Genomic DNA, 25021 nt, shown 5'->3' with positions numbered 1-25021 from the left:
GATCATGATATTGTAGCCATCATGCGACGCATATTGTTATTTGATCACATTCGGGAATTGATGAGGTAGACAGTCCAAAGCAGGGCTGCTTCCTGTTAAGAAGAAGCCTTTGTGGAAATTACGGCATTCGTTGTTCGCAGTAAAATAAAAGGCAGTAGCTGTAAGATATTTGAAAGCGTCATGTCTCCTGACACCCGTCTATTCTGAATATTGCCGAGACGTTTTGTTAGGACGGGCTCTTCGCAGCAAGCAGCACGTGTTGCCACATGGTAGGTGAGCCTCAGCTAGGCGACTGACCACGGCTGTTTGATGTTGAGCGATCGGGCAGTGACGAGACGAGGCGCTCTCCCTATGTCCATAATTATCCGCCAACTTTGTTCTTAAACCCTTTTATGCGCGTCCCTTCTCTCCTCGTATCCATCACTCCACTCCCCCTCTTAACATTATTTTCATTTGGTCACTGTCACACTCAACATTCACCTGTTTGTTTAATGGCGCGACGGCCGCTAACATTCCTATATTTCTGTTTATGCGTGGACTTCGAGGACATTCTCTTACCTGCCATCCCATCTGTTTGTGGTCATCAAAAAGCACGGAAGAAACGGCGAAACAATCACTCGTCTCACGGCAATAGCAGCCAAAGCGATTCGACTCCTCAAACGAGTCACTTCCCGAAATGCTGGCATGAGAGAGGAGAGCCTAATTAGGCTCGTCCAATCCTTCGTCATCAGCCACGTCGCGTACGTTGCAGCCTACCACAGATGGCTGCAACACGAATGAAACAAAATCAACGTGCTCATCAGAAGAGCGTACAAGATGGCGCTGGGCCTGTTCGAGTCCACAAGCGCGACCCGCTTGTTACAACTCGGGCTACACAATACGCTCGAAGAAATAGCCGAAGCGCAACGGACCTCTCAACTGGAGCGGCTGTCTATGACCAAAACTGGGAGGAAGATACTGGACGACCTGGGAATAGGACGCTCGAACGAGGTGGAGATGGAGCTCCCCGTCCCCGAAGAGGTCCGACGCCAGACCAGAATCGACCCCATACCGAAGAGCATTAATCCCGAGTTCAACAAAGGAAGAAGAGCGGCGAGGGCCAAGGCTCTCATCGACCAGCATGCCAACGACGAACACGCACGGTACGTGGACACGGCCGAATACCAACGGAACGCTTTCGCAGCGGTCGTGATAAAAGGCGTCAACCGGCACCACGAGGACGGCAGTGAGCGTGAGAAGCGCCGGAGCGGAACAAGCGGAGGAGGTAGCCATCGCCCTGGCCATCGCCGACGCAGACTGCCACACAGTGTTGAGTGACTCGAGACAGGCGGTGCGAAACTTCGCCAAAGGCCAAATCTGCAGGGAGGCCGCGTGCGTAGTGCGAGCGGTCAAACTACAAGACAGAAAAGTACAGAAAAGTAAGACTCAAGTGGTTCCCGGCGCACGCGGGCGACGCGTCGGAACGCAATGAGATCCACAATGAGACGGTACACGCAGCGGCGCGAGCGCTAACCAACAGCACCCCGGCGACAGACCGTCCGACTTGGTTCGGAACCAAGGACCGCATGACCGATTACAATGAAATAACGAAGTCCTACCGCCTGGCTCGCAGGACTCTCCCACCCCCACACCCGAGGCTGAGTCGAGCGGAGGCGGTACTACTGAGGCAGCTCCAGACCGAATCGCTACCGGGCCCGGGACTCATGCATCGCATGTGCCCCGAGACTTATCCGACCGATAAGTGCAGAGTTTGCCGGAGAGAGACGGCAGATTACACGCACATCTAGTGGGACTACGTTAAAAATCCAGAAGAAGCAAAATCAAGAACGATCCCACCGCGGCTCGAGGCAACCGCGAAGAGCTACGACTGAGACGAACAGCTCTGGACCGTCCAGCAGGTCTTCGGGTCGCTTGAAAGTCAGGGACCCAGCGAGCCGGCAACGGCGAGCGGAGACCCGCGCCGAGTGACGGCGACTTCGTAAATGGCGTAGGCCCTCGTCGGGGCGCGCGAGCGCCCAACTGCAGGCACAAATAAAGTTGGCTCCAATCCAATCCAATCCCTGGCCCAGCTCCCCCGTCCTTCATATATTTTGCCGTGCGCAAATCAGCGTCCTAGGCATAGGCACTAGGAATAGCAGCGGAGAGTTATTAGTAGACTTTGCAGAACAGAATAATATGCGGATAATACCTTCCTCCTCAAACGGGATAGCCGAAAGTGGACGTGGAGGAGACCGCATTACCAGACTATAAATGAAATAGACTTTATACTCTGCGCTAACCCTGGCATCATGCAAGATGTGGACGTGCTCGGCAAGGTGCGCTGCAGTGACCATAGGATGGTAAGAACTCGAATTAGCCTAGACTTGAGGAGGGAACGGAAGAGACTGGTACATAAGAAGCAGATCAATGAGTTAGCGGTAAAAGGGAAAATGGAGGAATTCCGGATCAAGCTACAGAACAGGTATTCGGCTTTAACACAGGAAGAGGACCTTAGTGTTGAAGCAATGAACGACAATGTTATGGGCATCATTAAGGAGTCTGCAAGAGAAGTCGGTGGCAACTCCGTTAGACAGGATACTAGTAAGCTATCGCAGGAGACGAAAGATCTGATCAAGAAACGCCAATGTATGAAAGCCTCTAACCCTACAGATAGAATAGAACTGGCAGAACTTTCGAAGTTAATCAACAAGCGTAAGACAGCTGACATAAGGAAGTAAAATATGGATAGAATTGACCATGCTCTCAGGAACGGAGGAAGCCTAAAAGCAGTGAAAAAGAAACTAGAAATACCGGCCAGAACGTGCCGGCGATACGGTTCTAATCATTCCCCGCAAAGCCTCATCAGCGGGAGCAACAGTAGCAATGGATCGCCGCCGTTCGGCGTGAAATTTCTTGTTCTCATCCTTTCCTTTGTCGTGTCGGTGTTTTTTCCAATCGATCTTATTTAGACAAGTAAGCGCCGAAGTTCGTCTGCAGTGAAGCATCTGGTTTAAAGGCATTTCGCTAAAGTTCTGAATGCCCTTTGCTGCTTCTACTGTTCGCCGCTTCTTTACCACGTTGCGCTAGCTCGGCAGCACGAGTGCATTGTGTTTTATGTTAAAGTTACTGAAGCTTGCAAGAACTGAAATTGTTGGTTTTATGCGGCCCGGTAAATGCTCGTACCAGCTGTCGCGCACTTCATGTGTTTGCATCTATTTGATGCGTGGCTTCCCGCATGTTGAACTGTTGCTAGTTGCTTCATGCATAACTGTTGTTGATTTTGTTGAAGTGCGAGGTTTTCACTCTGCCTCGTTTGTAAAGGGTCTAAATCACGCTGTGTTTTATCGCAATGATACCAAGCAAGTGCTTCTTTAACAGCTTTATTCTTTTCGCACTAGGGCATCTTAGATATTGTGTTCTTTGGGGAAATGTGTTTAGAAAATAGTGAAGTCAGGGCGAGAATTGCTAATAGTTGCTGCATATGGTATTTTTGTTCCATTTTCGCTGAAAAGTTCGCGTCACGTTTGGTAAGTCATCACACCTCGAGGCTGTCTGAGCAGACTTACCACGCCGAGTGATTTGTTTGTTTCACAACGTAGTCCATTTTTGCATGTGAATTTTATACTCAACTGAATTCTTTCTTATTATGCTTAAGCCGCAGAGTACTCAACCCTGCCTCGCCGCCAGCGCTCATCTACTTTGACTGGCGCTGCTGTGCCTTTAAATATATCATGTGACATCTATCTCTAGTAACATTTAAAAAATACAGTACTGAAAAGTTGGTCAGACTTCAGCTTTGTACGTTTTCAAGCAGTTCCCTTGGGGAATTTAAAATTGCAAAAACTGCAGCGGGAACAGCAGTTCATCGGTGTATACAACAGAATCGCATCTGCCGTACAGCGCAAACACGCGCTTTTATTGACCCGTGCGTTTGATGACTTCGTTGATTAGTGTAGGCGTTTCCATCAATAAATTCGCAATTACACTTCTTGAAGAGACATGTATTCATCGGCAAAAAGATCGCAACGGGATGTGCAGACATCGCACCGTGCGGATTTGTTTGAGATATATGTCTGCACTGACGACGGGTGCCTATTATTGTTGCACAGAAGCAGCATTAAAGCAGGGGTGGAATTAAAAAAATATGATCGAGACATCGCATTACTCAACAAAATTTAGCGGCTATTTAACATGAGCTCCACTTTATGTAACTGGGGTTCATGGTGTTTGTCTGCGGGACGCACCTGGCGCATATGTGGACCGGGTTGTCCCAAACACCGGTAACATCGTGTTCTGGCAGAGTCTGGCAGAGTCTGGCACTCTAACAAAGGAGAAATCGCAGCCGCGACCTTCAGCCATCCTTGCTGTAAAGGGTTGTTGTCTGCTACTGCTCCCTAGAGTACTGTTGAAAGCGCCCGCTAGGTGGCTATCAGTGGCGCCTCTATTAAAACCCCTTAAACTTCGTAAAGTAGCGCCATGCTTTGAAGAATTCCGCCTCCTCCTCCTCGCGCTCTGGCCGACGCCGACGCCGCGTCGCTATTGGCCTAATATCATTACGTGGGCACTCGCGCCGTGCTTCAGCGCCATTTTACTCGAGAAGCGTCTACGGAGGGGCGAAGAGCGCATGTTGGCGCCGTTGCTACGCTCGAGGGAGCGTGAAAGAGAGGAGAAACGAGGAGTGGAGGCGGAGGAGGAGAGTGTCGCTACTTTACGAAGTTTAAGGGGCTTTAGCCTCTATAGGCGGTGCACTACGCATATACCCAAGTCTAGAGATAAACTAGATAGAATGGTAGAGAGGAGGAGGGAGAAGAGGCTGAGAATGGGTTGAACCGGCACAGTCGCGAGACGAGTTAACAGCCTTACCACTCTTCGCTTGCAGTTCCCATAAAAGAGGGGAGGGGAGAAGGGAAAAGGTGATTTGAGAAGGCAAGGTTATGGGGAAACTGGATACTTAAGTTCTAGATGCGGTGACATGCTACCCTCTCCTGAGCGAGTGAAGAAACTTTATTGTTTGGGAGGTGATTATTTCCGGCGATATATTGCAGTCTGTTGTGGGGGGTGTTCCCCCTTACCACCGTGCTTTAGCCGTACGCGGAAGCCAACCGGTACTTCGACCGCCACATCCTCAAACAACGCGTCCGCAACCTCTGCGACCAGAGGCGCAGCGTCTCAACGACATCGTCTCAAAGCGCTATAGCTGTCACGAGGGAAGAATGCAAAAAAAATGATAATGATGAAATGTGGCTGCGCCCATTGTGCTATTCCGCCGTTAGTGTATGCGTCCTCTAGTTCTACCGCTGTGTCGCGCGTCACCCAGTGGCGTAGCAACAAGGTGGGGGGGGGGGGGGGGGAGCGTGGGCCCCGGGTGCAAGGGGCCGGTGGGGAGGGGGGGTGTCATATACGTCTGAAGACACCCCTCTTTACGCCGGCTACACCCGGGGGGGGGGGGCGGGGGTTGTGTGACAGAAGACCTATGGGCCCCGGGTGCCAGACGACCTAGCTACGCCACTGGCGTCACCATTGTCCAAGTCTCGCTTTAATAATGCGGACTGCCGCACTGCACCAACCGCCTCTCACCTCCTTCGTGTTGTCGCGCTGAGCCACTGGGATCCGCAAACCCAGTGCCTGCGATAGTGTGGTGCGTGGTTATAGTGCCTAGAATATGTTAGCACAGTGTGGTGACCTCTCGTTGATGTAGAAACGAACAGGCATGATTATGATGATTTAATGGCATCCACTTTGAAACGGGGCGGTGAAAAATAGTCACCTAGTCTGTTCGATTTAATCATGTGTGCTATACATATCTTTTATCTAGCGTTTTTGTGTACATCCCCATAATCTTTTTTTTCCCTTCAACATCTACTTTGTATCGCTAGCCACGACTGTAAGAGATCCGGTCTTATCAATCCCTTCCCTGCTTTTTTTCCACGGATACTATTAACGTCTCTTGCTTATCTTGATTGCTGATCGGTTGATGCTTCAGTCCACTTTAAACCCAAGCGCTTCTGGAAGTACGTAGGAGCGCGCGGCAAAGTAACCCCAGAGGAATGTCGTTGAGCGAAGTTGGGGGGGGGGGGGGGGGTGATGGTGAAACAAGGCGAAGCGTCGCGGAGGAGAAAGGTAGGCGGAGGCGCGCTGGGTCTCTAGAGGGTGTTGGCTGGGCTGACCTGCGACAGGCTTTCTGTTCGACTCATACGTACCGGGTTCGCCTCGTGATAACATCGTCCTCGCGCGCCGTATGCTGTTTGTGCGAGAGAAAGCGTGCCGGTGGCTTAATCTCGCGTGCGCAAGAGGAGGAAGAGCGCCGTATTCCGTCGGCCGCACGGCACCGAGGTAGGGGGTGTTGTACTTCGGCCACGCGCGGTCGCGCACGCTTTATCTTGAAAGCGATCTGCTTTGGAGGCACATAATAGGTGGGCCGATGGCTCGTAGCTTTGGGTGCGCTGTGTTCTCGCCGCTCAATTTGCGTTGAAGCGATGGACAGCACGAAGGTCATTTCGCTCGCTGCTGCTGCCGCGATTCCTCACGGCAGAATTTTAACGCGAGAGCGTTAAGCGCCCCGTGTCGCAGAAATTCCGACGTACAGCGTCGATCGTCGTTTCGGCAAAATTCTTTCCGAGCCATGCAAACCCAACCACGTAGACCCTCCGTGCAGCGCAAAGTTACCAAACTAATTGAATTTCTGAAAGTAAAATACGCCAGAAAAATCGTAATCGTACGACTTACACAACCTATAGACATGATAGCGTCGGACTGTATTTCAAATATACGAGAAAACATAATTCTATTACGCTGAAACTCAAACACCAACCCCTCTTCCAGCGTTTCTACCGTAGACCGGCCACGACGTCTGAGATTTGCCTGCGCGCGCAAATCTTGGAGGCTACGAATCGGCGCGCCCTGCTCCTTGCAGCGCCTCCAGATGGCGCTCGCCTCTACCACAAAATTGACTATGAAGAGCGACTGAGGAATATGGAAGAACGTAAATGGGCTGGGAGAGTTTTCAGGTATTTGTACAGGAAAAACATTGATTCATAGTAGAGGAAAGAAACTAGGAAGCTTACCAGGAAGTGTGCGACCTGTATGGTGAGCAACATGGCAACAAAGAACGTCAAGCGGAAAGTCAGTGAGGCTGAGATAATCTCATGGGTGGTGGCAACGGAAAAGAAACCTGCTATGAGAAACTAAAGAGACAGACAGACAAAGAACTTTATTTGCGAGGTCCTGAGAAGCTTTGCCTTAGGACAGAGCTGCGGGCCGCTCCCACGTGGGGACTGGTAGGCCGAGCCTAACCGCCCCATCGTGGGCTCTCTAGACAGCCCAAGTTTGCCGCGAAAGTTCTGAGCTCTGGATGACAGAGCTCTATTCTTCTTCCATGATGCGATTGGGTCCCTGTAACGAGGGGCATCGCCAGAGCAGGTGTGTGAGAGATTGCCAACAGCCGCACAGTCGGGGCACGTAGAACTGAAAGCCTCTGGAGTGATCGTAAGGAAAAGGGCCAGGCTTGGATAAGACTTAATCTGAAACATGCGTAAAGTGGACGGAGAGGTCTAGCCAGTTTGCTATGAGGGGGAGGATAAGCCCTCCTACCCAGGTGATAGTGCTTAGTGTTTTCGTTGAAAGTAGTGAGAGCGTCCCGAAACTCGAGAACCCCTGAGTCTGAGCTCGACTCTGCTACCGCGCGGTGGGTTAGTTCGCGCACTTGGGAGTGGGCGATGTCATTGAGATTGGGAAAGGAGTCAAGATGAGGGTCGAGGTGCGCCGGAAACCACGTGACGGTGTGCGGAGAGATTGTCTTGTTCTTGAGAATCTTGTGAGCCTCCTCAGCGATGGAACCTGAAGCGAAATCCCTGACCGCCGATCTCGAATCAGTGAAGATTTGTGATCTGATGTTATCGAGGAGTGCTATAGCAACTGCGACCTGGTCCGCTCTGGTCGGTGTTGAGCGTTTCAGGGAAGCCGCATTCACTGTCTGTCCCTTCTGAAAGCCTACAAGCAAGCGCTCGGCCTACCACCGGGAACAGCGACACTAAAGTTTGAAGCCCTAGGAGTCCATAATGCTATAAGAGAAATTATAGACGCCCACCTCACAAGCCAACGAGAACGACTAGCCCTCACACCCTGTTGGTCCTAGCGCGCCTAGGCTACCCCACACACGGCAAAGGCCACGAACAAGTAATCCATCTGGCCCCCAACTTCCGGGAGCACATTAAGGTAGCCCCTATCCCCAGAAGCATGCACCCGGAACATCATGCTGATCGTCGCCAAGCCCGCGCAAAAACTCTACAGACAAAATATGGCAGTCTCCCCACCACACTATACACAGATGCTGCGCAGTACCCCCAAAAAGCAGCCATGACGGCCAGCGTTGTCGACTATAACCTACAGGAGGTGGTCTCGATGACGGTCCGCACTGCCAGCGCCCTCGCAGCGGAGGAGACAGCCATCGCCTTGGCCATCACCTCCAGTCTGACCAACGAGTACGTCACAATTATTACTGACTCCCAGGCAGCTTGCCGTAGCTACGCAAGAGGCAGAATATCTTCAATCGCCCACCGACTCCTCACACAAGCCTCCCAATTCCAGGACGTTGAAATAGTGTGGACACCAGGACACGAGTCCCTCCGTGGAAATCAGCGTGCGTACGCTGTAGCCCGAGCTCATGCCTCCCGGGCGCCACAAGAGAGGGATACAGCCGCACCCACGGAGCCCGTACCTTTACAATACAACGCCATACTACAACACCACAGATTGAACAGACAATACCCACCTCCACATAAGACCCTCTCACGTGAAGACGCCGTAACATGGCGACATCTACAAACCAATACATACATACCCCCATTTAAGCAGGCTACACGCCATACACCCTACACTATATTCATACAAATGTCCCCTTTGTAATGATTACGCCTCCCTATATCACACCACATGGGCGTGCCCCAACGTGAAGGCGGCCCCAGAAATACCCAACCCCACACCCGAGCAGTGGGAGGTCGTGATGACTAGTTCGGACCCTCGTAACCAGCAGCAACTGGTGCGGCGGGCCCGGGAGACAGCAAGAGCCGCAGGAGCCCTGGACTAAGGTCACCTCCCGCACAAGCAGAAAGACACCTGCTTGTCCTTTCTTTTCTTTTTTTTTTAAATAAATGTTTCTCGTCCTCCTCCTCCTCCTCCTTCTTGTGATCAACGAGGGCAATGGCGAAGTTAGACGACTGTCGATATTGGGCTGCGTCGACAAAACATATGCCGAGGGATCGTCTTTGGTACGCTTGAGGAGGGCGAGGGCTCTTTCCCTGCTTCTACCTACGTTGTGTTGAGGATGAACATTACGGGGAAACGGTGTGGAAAAAACGAAATCGAAAAGAAACAATTTATGGTAACTCAAAGGGAAGCTCATTACTTTTCGAAGCGAGATCAGGATGCCTTAGAACACCCACTTATAAAGCAAGATATAAGAAGGAAGAAGCGTGTGCTTGCTGCGGTAAAGCTAGGGAAACGATGGAGAATGTTTTATTAGAATGTGAAAATATCTACCCAGCGGTCGATTTAGGCATCTCTGGCCTCCTTGAAATCCTTGGGTTCAGCGAGAGCAGGGGGAAATTAAGTAAACATGTCCACAGCAGAGATTAGCAAGCGGCGATTGGAAGATTGGTGGAAGTAGGGAAACGACAAACAACGGAGGCGTGAAAAAGCAAAGTTCCCGATAGGGATTCATAAAGTTTGGTTATGGGAATTCATCGTGGGTTTCTTTTCCTTTTTTTAAATAGGTAGGCCATTGGGCAATATAATTAGGCAAGAGCTTGGTGGCGCAACCAACCGCCCCGTTCCAAAGGAGACCATCCATCCATTCATCGCGGCCCACGCAAGATGGATGGATGGATAAAACTTTATTGGATCTATTTCAATGTGGTTGGGCCCCTAGACGTCCAGAAACCCCTGGCCGACATCTCTGAGCAAGCACGGTCCACCAGCCAGAGCTCGTCATCCGAGCAAGTGGCCCGAAGAGCGGCCTGCCACGAGGAAAAGGAAGGGGTGGGAATAGGCTCTACCGCCATGGGCGTGGGGCAGCTCCACAAACAGTGGGAAAGATCTGCCCGAGGCGCTCGATTGGGTGGTACATTGTGGATTATGGAGACCAGGGTAAAATAAATGTGCCAGATAGGGAGAAATAAATGCTTTGGACTGGATCTGGCGCCAGATTGAACTCTGATGGGTGATAAGGGAATGGTGAGGGGGAGGCAAATCTCATCTACCAGCCCTGTAATACGTAGTAATCTGATGGTAGGTGCGGATCCCATCTCCTGTTTTTTCCATGGGGTTGCGTGAGTGGTCATCCAGGATCCGGAGGGAAAGACCTCGGATATGCGCGTTAACGCGCTCGTTCCCGGGGACACACTCATGCTCAGGCACCCACGTGATAGTCACCGGGTGGGGAAGCGAACGAATGTTTTGCAAAATGTGTGTGATCGTCTTAGGTGCTACTCCTTGAAGGAAGTAACGGTATGCACTTTGGGAATCGGTGCAGGTTTCTGTAATGATCGAATCCGCAGCCGCATGCGCCACTGCTAGGGCTAATGCGGCCCCCTCAGCCACGTCGGTGCGCGCTGCTTTAATCGAGGCAGAGAATGCGTCCGTCCTCCATCATGGCAGCCGCCGTGACCGTTCCTTTGAGCGGACCGACCGCGGCATCGACATAGAGGACGTCTTCGCGATTTTGATAACGTCGGGCGTAGTAATCAGCCCGCGCCTTACGTCGGCCCGGATAGCGGCGCGAATTCATGTTTCGTGGCAACGGTTTGAGTTGCATGTTTGCTGCGAGTCTTACAAGAATGGGGAACCACAGTTCTTCTATCGGGATCGTGCCGCTTGGCTCACACCCCAGAGTTCGGAGTAGGTTTCGCCCAGTGAGTGTTCGGTTGAAGCGCAGAAGTTGATTACTCCTCTGTGCCTCTATGCGCACGCAGAGGCCGCGTTTCTACGAGAAAGCTCGCCTTCGTGCACAGCGTTCGCGCCAGCGTTTCGCGATAAACATTACGGTTACATAACCTGCAGTTGCCGGGAAGTGTGAGAAGCAGTCAGGAATCTTTGAATGCTATCGCGTTCCACTCTTAAAGGCGAAGCTTAAGCGTCCTCTAAATGTTTGACAGCGGTCGAGTGTCCGCAGTCATCGAGTGTGAAGTGTTCAGGTTTGCCTGTGCGCGCTGACACCATACTAGGTAATTTAGATTGTAAGCGAATGCTTACGACGAAGCATTCTACTCCGGTGGTTGCTGCATATGGCGCGGCCGCGCGAGCCCTGTCTTGAATACCATCTGCTATGCGCACAGTGTAGGCGTCTACACACCGTTCCATACATACCAGTCAACGTGTTGAGGCTAGAGAGACTTCTTGCAGTGGCTTCGTTCGCACTTGAATATAGTTAGATGTTTTTTTCTTTTTTTACCGCACTCTTTTTAGAGGCTCAGTATTGAATGAAACAAGTTTTAATCCTTAGAAACAAACACACTGTAGTATACGGCTGCTAAATGCTTTGTTTCAGATCATTTTTACTTTTGTTGTTCTTTTCGGGTTTTTATTTGCAACCCGTCGCGTGGAGCCTCACGTGCATACGAGCGCGAGCTTACGCTCTTGGTGCGCAGCGAAGCATGGACGGAACGCGCGGAGTGACAACTTTTCTTGACCGAACTTCTTGCGTAGCTTCCACAGCGTTGACGTATGGAAATGAGTATTGGGGGCTCCATGATTGGGGGCTAGGATTTAGGCTGGATGGATGGATGGAAGGTAGGAGCGTCCCCTTTGAAACGGGGCGATGGCAGTTGCCACCATGATCGGATTTTTATTTTGCCTTTTATTTTTATCTGTGTTGTGTGTTATTGAATTTCTCGATTTTCTTAAAATACGTCTTCCTACCCTTTTAACCTTATGTCACCTCTCTGCTTTTGAGCCACCAATCCTCCAACTGCCTTTTGCTAATTTCCACCGCATATTTATTTACATGACTATCATCTCTGAACCCTAGGGCCTCAGGAAGGGTGACTGTGGCCGCATCGACATCGGGACTGATACCATCACATTCTAGTATGAGGTGTTCCATCGTTTCTACATATTTACCACACACAGTACATGTGTCTTCTTCTTCGTTAAATTTCTTTTTATAGCTCCGCGTTCTAAGGCATCCTGATCTAGCTTCAAAAAGTAGGGCACTGCCTCTTGAGTTATCATAAAACGCTTCCTTCCTGATCTGCTGTTTCCAGTATCGATATAGTTCTACACTATGCTTCTTTTCCATTGAATTTATCCAATTTTTACATTCCGCATTTTTAACCTGTCGTTTAATGCTCTGTCCTTTTTCGTCCTCGTGTCTGGCATACTTACTGGTTAGCCTCCTAGTTCTTTTCCGCCATTGTGAGTCAACGCTCTTTCTGTATAGGTATTTAAACACCTTAGCTGCCCACCTGTTATCATCCAATTTCCTCAGACGTTTTTCGTATAGGATTTTACTCTGAGCTTCCCGTGCTTCGAATGATGCCCAGCCCATATCTCCCTGTACTGCTTCGTTTGTGGTTTTCCCGTGGGCACCAAGTGCTAACCTTCCCACAGCTCTCTGATTTACTTCTAGTCTCGACTGAACCTCTGCCCTTAAACACAGGACTGCATTCCCGAAAGTAAGCCCCGGCACCATTACTCCCTTCCAAATGCCTCTCAGTACCTCATACCTGTTGTAACCCCACAATGCCTTAGGTTTCATTATCCCGGCATCTCTTCGCCCTTTTGCTGTTAGAGACTGTTCGTGCTTTTCCGTGTACATCTGCCCTTTGTTTATCCATACCCCGAGATACTTGTATTCGGCCACTCGGGGTATTTCGTGGCCTTGTATTGTAAGCTCCTGATCAGTTGTATCGTTGAAAAACATCTCACCGGACTTAGCTGCACTAAAACTGAAACCTAAACTGTCTCCTTCGTCCCCACAGTAATTAACCAGAGTTTGCAAGGCGAGGGGTTACGGAGTCGCCATCTGTCGGAAGCGCCTTCCTTGCGTTGTATGAGGGATCACGCGGCGCGCTCCTCATAGGTTTCGCTTAAGGCGCTCATTAAAAACAACACGCGGCAGCCCTAATGGACATTTATGTAGGTGCTCTCAAAACGAAGGAAGTTTTTGACTGTCGATATAATAATCTTGGACAAACTGAAAGCACAGAATCGTTTACAGACGCTATCCCTTTACCGAATACGTACAGTAAACGCCACTGCGCGCGGTCGCCGCGACGGTCTCCCGAACCGGCTTATTGCGTGAAAGGCAGGCAAACGCTAGAGTAAGCTATGTGAAGCATGTTCTTATGGTAGGCTGTCTGTATTACCAAATGGGGCATAACAGAGTGCAGCCTCAATGCAGCGATCGCACGGCCGGGTTCGCAGCGACCGACTGCGCGTCTGCATGCATGTCCGTGCACAATGTTTTGCTTTCGCTGTGAGCACGTTTTCGCCCCGTGCCGTGAGCTTTAGGTCGCAGCATATGAGCATTTGACCGCACACTAGCAACCATTGATGCGTGGACGCTATCAGACCTGTTCAAAAATAATTTCGTTATAGAGACTTCGACGCCTCCGGCGACTGTGATGTGCCGTCGCGACGATTCAATCTTTTTTTTTCTTGTAAATTTTTGGACATTTCAATATTATTTCTCAAGTTGCGTGGCACTGTATGCTTATCGGTTTTCTCAGCGCGTGATTTCCCTCTGCTTCTTTTTCGTAATCCAGCACATTAATTCATAACGCAAACATGACCATATATGCCATGCTTCTTTTTTTTTTGCGCTTCTTACCGCTCCCTTTCAATTCCAGTGAACGTGCCAGAATCTAATATCAACAAGTTCATAGGCCTAATAAAGCGTCATGACATTAGCCGGGCAGCGGGCGAACGTCTCAGTGCGCGTTTTCCGCTACTCACCGAACGTCGCGCACTCCCGGCGCCGTAGCAGAAATCTTCCTCGCGTCTGTGCTTGCTGCATACCCAAGTTGTAGCCGATGGCTGTCTGCCGGTTCTAAGTTTCGCCAGCCAAGCTTCAAGCAGCTCCTTGTCCTGCGGCTACGTGTGAATAAGGCTGACACCGGGCTCCGTTGCATACGTCCGGCACTGCGGCACGGAGCAGTAACCTAGCTACCATGCTGCACGCCTCCAAGGGGAGCCACTACTTATTATAGTATACTTTCAAATATTGTCAAGCAGACACCCAAGGCGGTAAAGCCTCACCAGTTAATTAGAATGGCGGCGCAGGTGGGACTTTGAACTTTCGTTTTGAGCTCGCTTCGGCGCTTCCGAAGCAGCCGACGTGGCCGCTGCGTCCACGTGATCCCTCATGCCACGTCACGCCGACGGTGGCGCCAGGTTTTCCAGTGGTGGAGCTTGCCCCCATATCGAAGGCCGATAGCGTCGTGTGCGCTACCCATACGCTTGCGCGTCACCCGCATTCACGAAGTGAAACGTCACCAACTTTTTTCGTGATCCTTTAAGGGTTCTTTTTTTTTTTTTGCCTGTTGGCGAGTAATCTTTACGCCACTAATTTCGTATTTCGCGGGATCAAACAGGTTGCGGATTATTCGACAAGAATTCGCTAAAGAGGTGCTAAGGCAATGAAAATGAAATGATCGAGGACAACGGAGCATGTTATCACAGCGCAGGTTCAAATGTTTCTGTTCATCATGAAAAGAATTCTGTCAATCTTTGATGTCTAAAGGTGTTTATTTGGCAGAGCTCGGGAGCAGCGCAACGTCGACGGGCAGGGCAGTCACAGCTTCCAAGCACGAGAGCCGTTGCTGAGCAGGAGCGCTCGACCCACTAGCGTTTAGAGCCAGTAGCGCTGAACCCACTAGCGTCTCTTCTACAATCTCTTCGCTACAACCACCCCCCGGGAGCGAGAAGGGAGCCGTCCGGCGACCTAAGAGCTCGTCACTATGAGCGGGTCGTAGTAAGGCTTTAAACGGTCGACATGGACAATGTCTCGTCCACGGCGGCGCATGTCTTCAGATGGCTCAACTGGTTCGATGACATAGTTTACAGGAGATGCGCGTTCGAGGACACGATAAGGGCCTGCATACTTAGGGACCAGTTTTGATGAGAGGCCAGGGGCAGTTAAAGGGACTGAGAGCCACACGAGCGCTCCCGGATCGAAGGTGACCGTGGCAGTGGCGTCACCGCGAGTGCTCCTCCGGCGCTCTTGATCCTCGGAAGTAAAGGCCCGTGCGAGGTCGCGGCACTCTTCTGCATGTCGGACCGTGTCAGAAATAGGGACGTACTCGGATGCATCCGGCCGGTACGGAAGAATGGTGTCGATGGTGTGCGAAGGGTGTCGACCATACAGCAAGAAATAGGGGGAAAATCCAGTGGCGCTCTGCGTAGCGGTATTATACGCGTAGGTGACGAATGGCAGAATGGCGTCCCAGTTCGTGTGGTCGGAGGCAACGTACATTGAAAGCATGTCGCCGAGCGTACGGTTGAAGCGTTCTGTGAGGCCATTCGTTTGAGGGTGGTACGCCGTAGTCGTACGATGAACAACGTGGCACTCTTTGAGAATCGCTTCAACTACCTCCGACAGGAAGACGCGTCCGCGATCGCTGAGCAATTCTTGGGGTGGACCATGCCGCAGGATGAATCGGCGAAGCAGGAATGATGCAACATCGCGCGCTGTAGCGGCTGGGAGAGCGGCGGTTTCAGCGTATCGGGTAAGGTGATCTACTGCCACAATGGCCCAACGGTTACCAGCCGACGTCAGGGGAAGTGGTCCATACAAATCGATGCCAACGCGCCCGAACGGTTGGGTAGGGCAGGGTAGAGGCTGCAGGCCAGCTGGCGAGAGGTGGGGTGGAGATTTTCGGCGCTGGCAGTCGGGGCATGAACGAACAAACTTTTGAATGTAGTTGTACATTCCTCGCCAGTAGTAGCGTCGTCGGAGGCGCTGGTAGGTTTTGAAAAGTCCCGAATGCGCACACTGTGGATCAGAGTGGAACGATGCGCAGATTTCAGAACGCAGGGTTCGAGGTACAACTAATAACCACTGGCGGCCGTCAGAGGTGTAATTGCGTCGATGAAGCAGGTCGTCGCGAATGGCGAAATGGCGAGCTTGACGGCGCAGTGCACGAGTGGTTGGCTGCGATGACGGATCAGCGAGGCAGTCTAGGATGGAGGCAATCCAGGGGTCCTTGCGCTGCTCAGAAGCGATGGTCCCAATGTCGACGGAAGAGACGTCAAGCTGGGATATTGCGCAGCAGGCATTGTCGTCTGGCAAGGGAGAACGTGAGAGGGCGTCAGCATCAGCATGCTGGCGTCCGTTGCGGTACAGTACGCGGACATCGTAATCCTGTAAGCGAAGCGCCCAGCGGGCGAGACGGCCTGAGGGATCCTTCAATGACGACAGCCAGCATAGTGCATGGTGGTCCGTGACGACATCAAATTGGCGACCATACAAATAGGGCCGGAACTTGGTAAGCGCCCAGATGATCGCCAGACATTCTTTTTCCGTGACGGTGTAATTGGTCTCGGCTTTAGTAAGCATACGGCTGGCATATGCCACAACATATTCAGGAAACCCTTCTTTGCGCTGTGCTAAGACAGCGCCGAGGCCAACACCGCTGGCATCTGTGTGTACCTCAATAGGTGCCGTTGGATCGTAGTGGCGCAAAATGGGAGGAGACGTCAGCAAACGACGGAGCTTAGTGAACGCCTCGTCGCACTCGGACGACCACGAATGGAGAGGTCCGTTGCTGCCAAGGAGCTTCGTCAGGGGTGATATGACGGCGGCGAAATTGCGAATGAAGCGCCTGAAGTAGGAACACAAACCTACAAAACTGCGCAGTTCTTTGACGGACGTCGGTTTAGGAAATTCAGCTACGGCACGAAGTTTGGCTGGATCGGGGAGGATTCCATCCTTCGAGACGACATAACCTAGTATCATGAGCTGCCGCGCTGCAAATCGGCACTTCTTTAGGTTCAGTTGAAGGCCAGCGTTCGCTAAGCAAGTCAAAACATGCCGTAGGCGTTGAAGGTGCGTGGTGAAGTCAGAGGCAAAAACAACAACGTCGTCGAGATAACATAAGCACGTGTGCCACTTCAAACCGCGGAGGACTGTGTCCATCATGCGTTCAAAAGTTGCTGGCGCATTACAAAGTCCAAACGGCATGACGTTAAATTCGTATAAGCCGTCGGGTGTGACAAAGGCTGTCTTCGGCCTATCGACGTCAGCCATGGGTACTTGCCAATAGCCGGAGCGTAAATCTAGAGATGAAAAGAATTCTGCTCCTTGTAGGCTATCGATGGCGTCATCAATTCGCGGCAGCGGGTATACATCTTTGCGAGTGATCTTGTTCAGGCGGCGATAGTCTACACAGAACCGTACCGAGCCGTCTTTTTTCGTAACAAGGACGACAGGGGATGCCCATGGACTGTTCGAGGGTCGGATCACTTCGCGGCGAAGCATATCGTCCACTTGCTCATTAATCACACGACGTTCCGTGGCCGAGACGCGATATGGTCGTTGCCGCAATGGCGGTTGGGAGCCAGTGTCAATATGGTGCGTGACAGCAGACGCCCGGCCCAAGGAAGGTTGCTCGACATCAAAAGAAGAACGAAATTCTTCTAAGATGCGCAGAAGCTGCGAACGCTGAGGTGGGGTGAGGCCATCGGCAATAGATGAATCGAACACACCTGTGGGCAAAGGGTCGGACGTCGCGAGAGAACCGAGCGTGTTGTAACAGGCGCAGGACGTGTCTTCGGGAACATCCGTAATTTGTACGGCGTCGATCACTTCCACGTGGCCAAGACATTCGCCTTGAAGCAGCATCACAGGGTATGAGAAGGGGTTATAGACAAAAATAGCTGTGGAGCCCTGTTTGACGTTCACAGTCGCAAAAGGCAGCAGCAGACGTTTTCGAGTGTAAAAGCGGCCTGATGGAGAAAGTAGTGCGATGGCGTCAGAGAGGCTGCTGCAATGCATTGATACAATCACTGACGAGTTGGGAGGAACGTTGGTGTCGTGTCTGACGAGTAGTTTGTTTGCAAAAGAAGCATTATCGGCTAGCGTCATATCTGAGAATGGCGACAGTTCTAGTTCGGCCCGTGCGCAATGAATGACGGCATCGTGGCGGGCGAGAAAGTCCCACCCCAGGATAACTTCGTGGGAGCACGAGGAAATCACAATAAATTCGACGGCGTATACAACGTCCTCGATGAGAACACGAGCGGTGCACGCCGCAATCGGGTGAATACGCTGTGCGCCTGCTGTGCGGAGGGCGAATCCAGCAATGGGCGTCGTGACCTTTCGAAGGAAGCGACAAAGCTTTGCGTCCATAACTGATACAGCGGCTCCGGTATCCACGAGGGCATATGTGCGCACACCGTCAACTAACACGTCTATCACATTGGTCGGGCTACGTTGAGGACTTCCGCGTTTCGACGGCGTCGCAGCCCTTGCCTCATGGACTGCGACAATTAGTTTTCCTCATCCCGAGCTTCGGGACGAGGCCGCATTGGTGATGGGGAGCGTCGGCGTGGAGAAGTTGAGCGGCGGATGTTGGCGGACCGGCGGAATGGTGGTGACGCAGCCCGAGGTTCGTCGTCGTAATAAGGGCGCGGAGAACCCGCCATAGAACTTGGCCCATAAGGTGTAGCGCTAGGTGACTGCACGCGACTACAGTAGCGTGCGACGTGGCCTGCATAGCCGCATGCAAAACATATTGGTCGATTGTCCGCTGTACGCCACCGAGTCGTTGCGACAGGTCCCATCCATGTGGAAGGACGCGTTGGACGTGGCGCCTGGTGAAGTGATTGCATAGCAGGCTGTTGTCGGGGCATAGCGAGGACTTCGGCGTACGTGAGAGGTCCCCGTTGAGGGAGTTGTTGAGGCTGGGTGACGACTTCCGCGTAGCTGAGTGGCACAGCCGTCGGGATCTGTTGGGGCCTGGCCATGACTTCGGCGTAGCTGTGAGGCGCAGCCGCAGGAACACGCTGGTGGTGCTCAGGCAAAACCTCGTGCAGTTCTTGCGCTATGACGCGGCGAAGCGGAGGCGCAAAACTTGGCGTAGGCGCGTGTACCGACTGCGGCTGTGCAAAATCCATCAACGAGAGTTGCCGGGCAACTTCCTCGCGGACGAACGCCTTCATTTCTGCGAGCAACGCTGCCTGGGTGGACATGGCAGCCAGCGGGTGTTCGTCACGCGGTAGAGATCGACGGGTCAGTGACCGCTGCCTGCGGAGTTCTTCATAGCTCTGGCACAGTGTGACAATTTCAGCCACAGAGCGTGGACTTTTGGCCAGCAACATGTTAAAGGCGTCGTCTTCTATGCCCTTCAGTATGTTTCGGATTCGATCAGACTCCGCCATGGTCGAATCGACTTTCCTGCATAGATCCAGGACATCTTCGATATAACTGGTGAATGTTTCGCCTGGCTGTTGAGCTCGTTCTCGCAAACGTTGCTCGGCACGCAGCTTGCGAACAGCAGGGCGACCAAATACATCGGCGAGGGAAGTCTTAAATTCCGACCATGTCTGGAACTCTGCTTGATGGTTGTTATACCACAGGCTGGCCACTCCAGCGAGGTAGAACAGAACATGGCTCAATTTGGCTGCTTCATCCCACTTGTTATGGTCGCCTACCCTGTCGTACGCCGTGAGCCATTCGTCCACGTCAGTGTCGTCCGCTCCAGTGTAGATAGGAGGGTCGCGATGACGAGGCACCCCGGAACACGCAGTGGGTGCAGGAGGAGGCGTTTGCTGGGAGGCGTCTTGGGGCATGGTAGATGGTAGGGTACGGGACCGGAGTTCCAGGATGATCGTCTGAGGTTCCCCAGCACACTCCACCAATTCTAAAGGTGTTTATTTGGCAGAGCTCGGGAGCAGCGCAACGTCGACGGGCAGGGCAGTCACAGCTTCCAAGCACGAGAGCCGTTGCTGAGCAGGAGCGCTCGACCCACTAGCGTTTAGAGCCAGTAGCGCTGAACCCACTAGCGTCTCTTCTACAATCTCTTCGCTACAGATGGTACAATCACGGAACAAGCAACAAACAGTTTTTAGTGGGCACGGCTCGATCACCTTGCAGTACCGACCAAGCGATACCCTTCTCTACAGAGTCTGCCGTCGCACGGTGTCGAACATTGCGAGTGGCATCCATGCCTCCGTGCCTCTATGCTGTGCAACATAGAGGGTTCTAAGCAAAGCGCCTTATTTTTTATATATGGCAATATCTGTCGCGACTGTGTGCGTGTCTGTCAGCCTCCATTGTCCCCGCTGCAACGATTCCCCCATCTCATTTTCAAACGTCAGAAAATGCAGTCTCCTCCCTTTTCTTACTTTAGTATGTGAGAGTGTGCATAGCACAGCACATTGGTACCCCCCCCCCCAATCTCTGTGCACCTATGCGTGATATATCAATTTTTCTCTAGGCATATCCCGCCTCACGGCTGACTTCTATCGTGCCATACACAACCTACCTCCACTAGACACCCTGCCCCCCTCCTCTCAAATGCCGATCATACGGTGTCTTAGCACAATTTAGAAACAACAAACGTTGAATTAGTAGCAGATATATCTGTATCAGTTTCGCCAGCAGAGGTTCAATGGGAGGTAAGCAAAACTTGCAATGTCCAATCTCTTAAAAATGAAAGAAAAAAGGAAAATTATCTGTTACAATTTCCGTCTAATTGCAAGGCAGTTTTTATCTCAATCTGTCTCTGTGTCATGATAGCTAGCAGATGGATGGATGGATGGAAAAACTTTATTGTGAGTCCTGAGATATGCAATTATCGCGCAGCAGGCTGCTCCCATGTTGGGACGGGCAGGCCGAGCGTGGCCGCTGCATCGTGCGTTCTCTGGACGGCCTAGATTTGGTCCCCGTAGTCGGAGCTTCACAGTGAAGTATTCCATCTTGACTGGTAGCTGCTTGATATATGCCTCGTAAAGAGGGTCATCGCCAGATCATATGTTCTAAGTTAGCTGAATCACCGCACTGAGGGCAAGCATTGCTGGTATACGTGTCTGGATAGATCGAGTGTAATAAAAATGGGTTGGGGTATATCGCCGTCTTTATTGAGGTTCACTGGAAATAGCTAGTAAATGCTTCAAAAAATATTGGAGGCCGCTTAAGCTTCGTGATAGCATTCAAAGATCTCCAACTGCTTCTCACGCTTCCCGGCAAATGCAGATTTCTTTCTTTTTTTCTAAAGGTCTTTATTTCTGAATTTAATAGGCGAATTTAGCAATGCGGCAGAAAAGGGGTGCTCTGTGGGAGAGGGGGACCGGTGCTTCCTTCTTCCTCAAGGTGGTGTGGTCCCGAGGTCGGCTCTGCAAAGAGGTGGCCAGGCCCTTCCTTTTTCCTGAAAATGTCCAGAAAAGCACGTCAAAGCTTATGTAACCGTAATGTTTATCGAGAAACGCTGGCAGCGAATGCTATGCCCTGTTGTGACGTCGGGGATCCATGCGGCCAATGAAGTTTCCATTGATGCGCGGTGCAGTGACAGGTGCTGGGAGAAAGGGCTCCGAGCGAAGTTTAAGAGAATAAAAAAAAAAGGATTATATTTCAGAAAAGTACATGGTTGAGTTTTACAGTACGGCTCCAACTATCGGAGCACACTATGGTAGCGTCTTAGCAATGTCCGGGTACCACACTGTTTCCGAGCGTCTTCCTCCTCAGCTTGTACTGCACTGAAGAATGCCGCAAGCGAGGCTCTGGACTGAGGGCCTTTCCACCACACCACCCAACATGAAAATAAAGTTTTTCTCTCTCCTCCTCAGCCATCTGAATCTGATTTTATGTCCTAGCTGCGTCGTCACTGCCCAGTCGCCTCCCACAATCCGGCATCGGAAAACCGGTGGCATCAGGAGACCAATCAGGCGTCGGGAGACCGATGGCGTCAGGAGGTCGGTTGGTCTGAAGGGAGGTCTGAAGGGAGCTTGGTCGGAAACGCATGCACATTACTCATCTCCGGCGTGGACAGGCCAATTTGGGCTGCTGACAGGGGTGAAGAACCGTAGCGTGAGACGTGAAAACTGTATGCTGCTGGGGTGGCATTCCCCGCTCTGAATGACCGCCGGGCACAACAGCACGAAGGCAAGCTTTCTGGTAGAAACGCGGCCCCTTGCATGGGACGATCCCGGAGGTACTGCACAGCCGCGCCAGAAATTTACATAATTTTCAGGTTTCTGTTATCGTTTCGCACATTTACTATTTCAGTCTGAGAAGGTTTAACATAAAAGACATGCACTGTTGGTGTTTCTTTTCATGACATTTGTTTGTGGGCTGTCATTCTCATAATTCCGATGAATAACTTTGTCAAGAATGTATGACGAGGTCAAATATTTTAAATTCTGGGGTTTTACATGCCAGGACCCCGATCTGATTATGAGGCACGCCATTGTGGGGACTCCAGAAATTTTGACCACCTGGGGTTCTTTAACGTGCACCTAAATTTAAGTACAGGCGTGTTTTCGCATTTCGCCCCCATCGAAATGCGGCTGCCATGGCCGGGATTTGATGCTGCCACCAATGTATGCCAAGGTATGAACAACTTAAATAACAGAATAGTGTGGCAATATAACCCGCATATATCGCATGTCATGTAGCAAGGCGTGGCTTATACATTACAGGGTCCATTATGAAAATAATGTGCATTTTCTGGCAAAAAATAGATTTATTGACCGGACCTGTACAAATGGTTAAAATTCTTCAATATACTCTCCCCTTGCATCAATACACTTGCACAGATGTATCTGCCATGCTTGGAATGCACCCTGAAAGTCCTTGATGGGAATGTCTCTCAGGAATGCTGTAACACGCTTTTGGATGTTTTCCACGGTCTCCCAATGCTTTCCCTACAGCACTCTCTTCAGTCGGGGAAACAAAAAAAAAGTCGCATGGAGCCAAGTCAGGACTGTAAGGGGGGATGGGGGACCACCGGGGTGTTGCTCCGGGCCGGGAAGTTGCTAACAATGAAGGATGTGTGGCTCGGGCCATTGTCATGGTGGAGCTTGACCGTGTCTTTGGTGTTAGCCCTCACGCGCACGACCCGGCATTTCAATCTCTTGAGCACCTCCAGGTGAAAGGCCGAGTTGACAGTTTCTTTGGACGATTCCTCGGGCTTCAATGAAGACAATGAGCATTGTTTTGAAGCGAGACTTGCTCATTTGCACTTTCTTGGGGCGGAAAGATGATATTGTGTGCAGCTCGCTGCTCTGCCTTTTCGATTCTGGGTCGTACTTGAACATCCAGGATTCGTCTCCGGTTACGACAGAGTTAAGAAAGTCCAGCTCATCTTGAATCAAATCCAGCAATTTTTGACAGCTCAAAACTCGAAGTTCTTTCTGGTCTTCTGTCAACACTTTCAGCACAAGCTTTGTGCAGACCTTGCACATTTGCAGATCCTCGGTCACTATCCTATGTACCGCAAACGTGGACATGTGTAGGGTAGAACCCTCGCCACATTTGCCGATCGGTTTTACTTGCCTGCCATGGATTGTCGTATCATAATAAAATCATGCGCATTACTTTCCCAATGGACTCTGTATACCTAAATATAGACGGGAATTTCCGCTCACGGGGACGCCGGTGCCGGACTCCTACACAGGATTTCTGTGATACGGGGCCCATAACACTATCGTGTTAATATCCACTGTAGGGGTCATGACTGAACTTGTGCCATGTACACGTTCACAAGTATTAATTCAATACATATGCTTTGTTTCCTGTGTGTTGCATGTCTGTTGTGTCTCGTGTGTGCATCACTTCAATTATCATTGCATTCACGTGAAGTAGCTTGCAGGGAATGCCGCCAGACAAACATATGTAGTTTTCATTAAAGAGCCCATGTTTCTCTCTTTCGATATCGCTTTATTTGTCCTCAAGTTGAACCCTGTCACGTGCCATTTCAGGGTAAATGATGCTCTAGAGAGAGATGGGTCTCTCCATACAGCACTGCATGAATTTGTGGAGTCTATAAAAAATAGAAAAGAAAAAAAAAAGAATTCAATTTATAAGTTTGAATATGGAAATTTCACCATGATTTTTGGTTTAACCACTGAATGATAACTTCATCAAGCACTATTTACGGTTGCGAGGTTTATGAGCAATACCATGACAACGAAAAAGAATGCAGGCATTGCAGAAACCACAGAAAGTACAATGCATAAATTACTAAATGTGACTGCATTTGTAGCCTCCACACGTCTAAAGGTTACATGGCTAATGTGCTAACAAAGTCTAATATGGTGCATCCTATCTCTTATATGATTAGAAATGCATTAAGAAAACTGGTCTTGGTATTGTGTGATGCTGATTGGACAAGAGCTGGATCATTTCGAAAACAAATGGCCAAGGCACAGAATGTGGCAAATTGACCTACCTAAATTTCATCATGTAAGCGTATACTGCTCAAGCATAATCTATGAGATAAAATGTCACTAGTGAACCTGAATATTAATTCTCAAATTTACTAAAACATTATGCACAAGAAATTGCAAATGTGCGGGGCTGTTCTCTCCTGCCCATTGACAGCGTTTTCAGTGAGCATGTGAACCAAGGAAATGACCTCACCAGTATCAACAATTGATATAGCCTTTAATCACATGAGCATGCAGCTCGACATGATGGCTGAATGTGCAGCTGCTAGACATGAGTGTCATCGCAGTTGCCTTCCCTAGTTGATTCGATGCCAAGGTTCTCGTTTGTCAGGAAACTGCACTCCTTGAGGTCCAGTATACCACGGTACGTGTCCTCCAATGTCACTACTGATGGTATCCTGTGAGTAAGACAAAGGAGTCAGCTGTCACTGCACTGTAACTTCTTTGGGAATAGATTAATAATGCAGAAATCGCAATTTTCACGCTGTCAAAAAAATAAACCTGGCCTCTGTAATGTGCAAGGCACAGCCAATATGCCAGGAATGTCAAACAATCATACTTTAACATTACTGTCTGCTACTGCCGCTAACATTTTTGGCAAGAAAAATATACAAAGAGCTTAATTCGACACCCCCTCTGCCTTTTTTTACTCAAGCAAAGC

General features: G+C 50.7%; 1 protein-coding gene and 1 long non-coding RNA gene across 2 annotated transcripts in view; one reads left to right on the top strand and one right to left on the bottom strand.

The window, feature by feature from the left end:
* LOC142582372 (uncharacterized) overlaps positions 1-25021 on the top strand; it is a 74838-nt gene that overhangs the window by 30253 nt on the left and 19564 nt on the right. The gene's annotated exons all lie outside the window — the stretch shown is intronic.
* Positions 24561-25021, bottom strand: part of D12 (YEATS domain containing 2 homolog D12) — a 34836-nt gene continuing 34375 nt past the window's right edge. The window contains exon 17 of the mRNA XM_075692015.1: positions 24561-24758. Within this exon, the coding sequence (XP_075548130.1) occupies positions 24626-24758 (133 nt within the window). The 3' untranslated portion in view covers positions 24561-24625. The remainder of the gene's footprint in view (positions 24759-25021) is intronic.

This window comes from Dermacentor variabilis, chromosome 5 (genome assembly GCF_050947875.1).
Source record: "Dermacentor variabilis isolate Ectoservices chromosome 5, ASM5094787v1, whole genome shotgun sequence".
In the NCBI taxonomy this organism is placed as follows: domain Eukaryota; kingdom Metazoa; phylum Arthropoda; class Arachnida; order Ixodida; family Ixodidae; genus Dermacentor; species Dermacentor variabilis.
The sequence above is the reverse complement of the archived record's forward strand: the minus strand, read 5'-3'. Positions and strand labels throughout refer to the sequence as shown.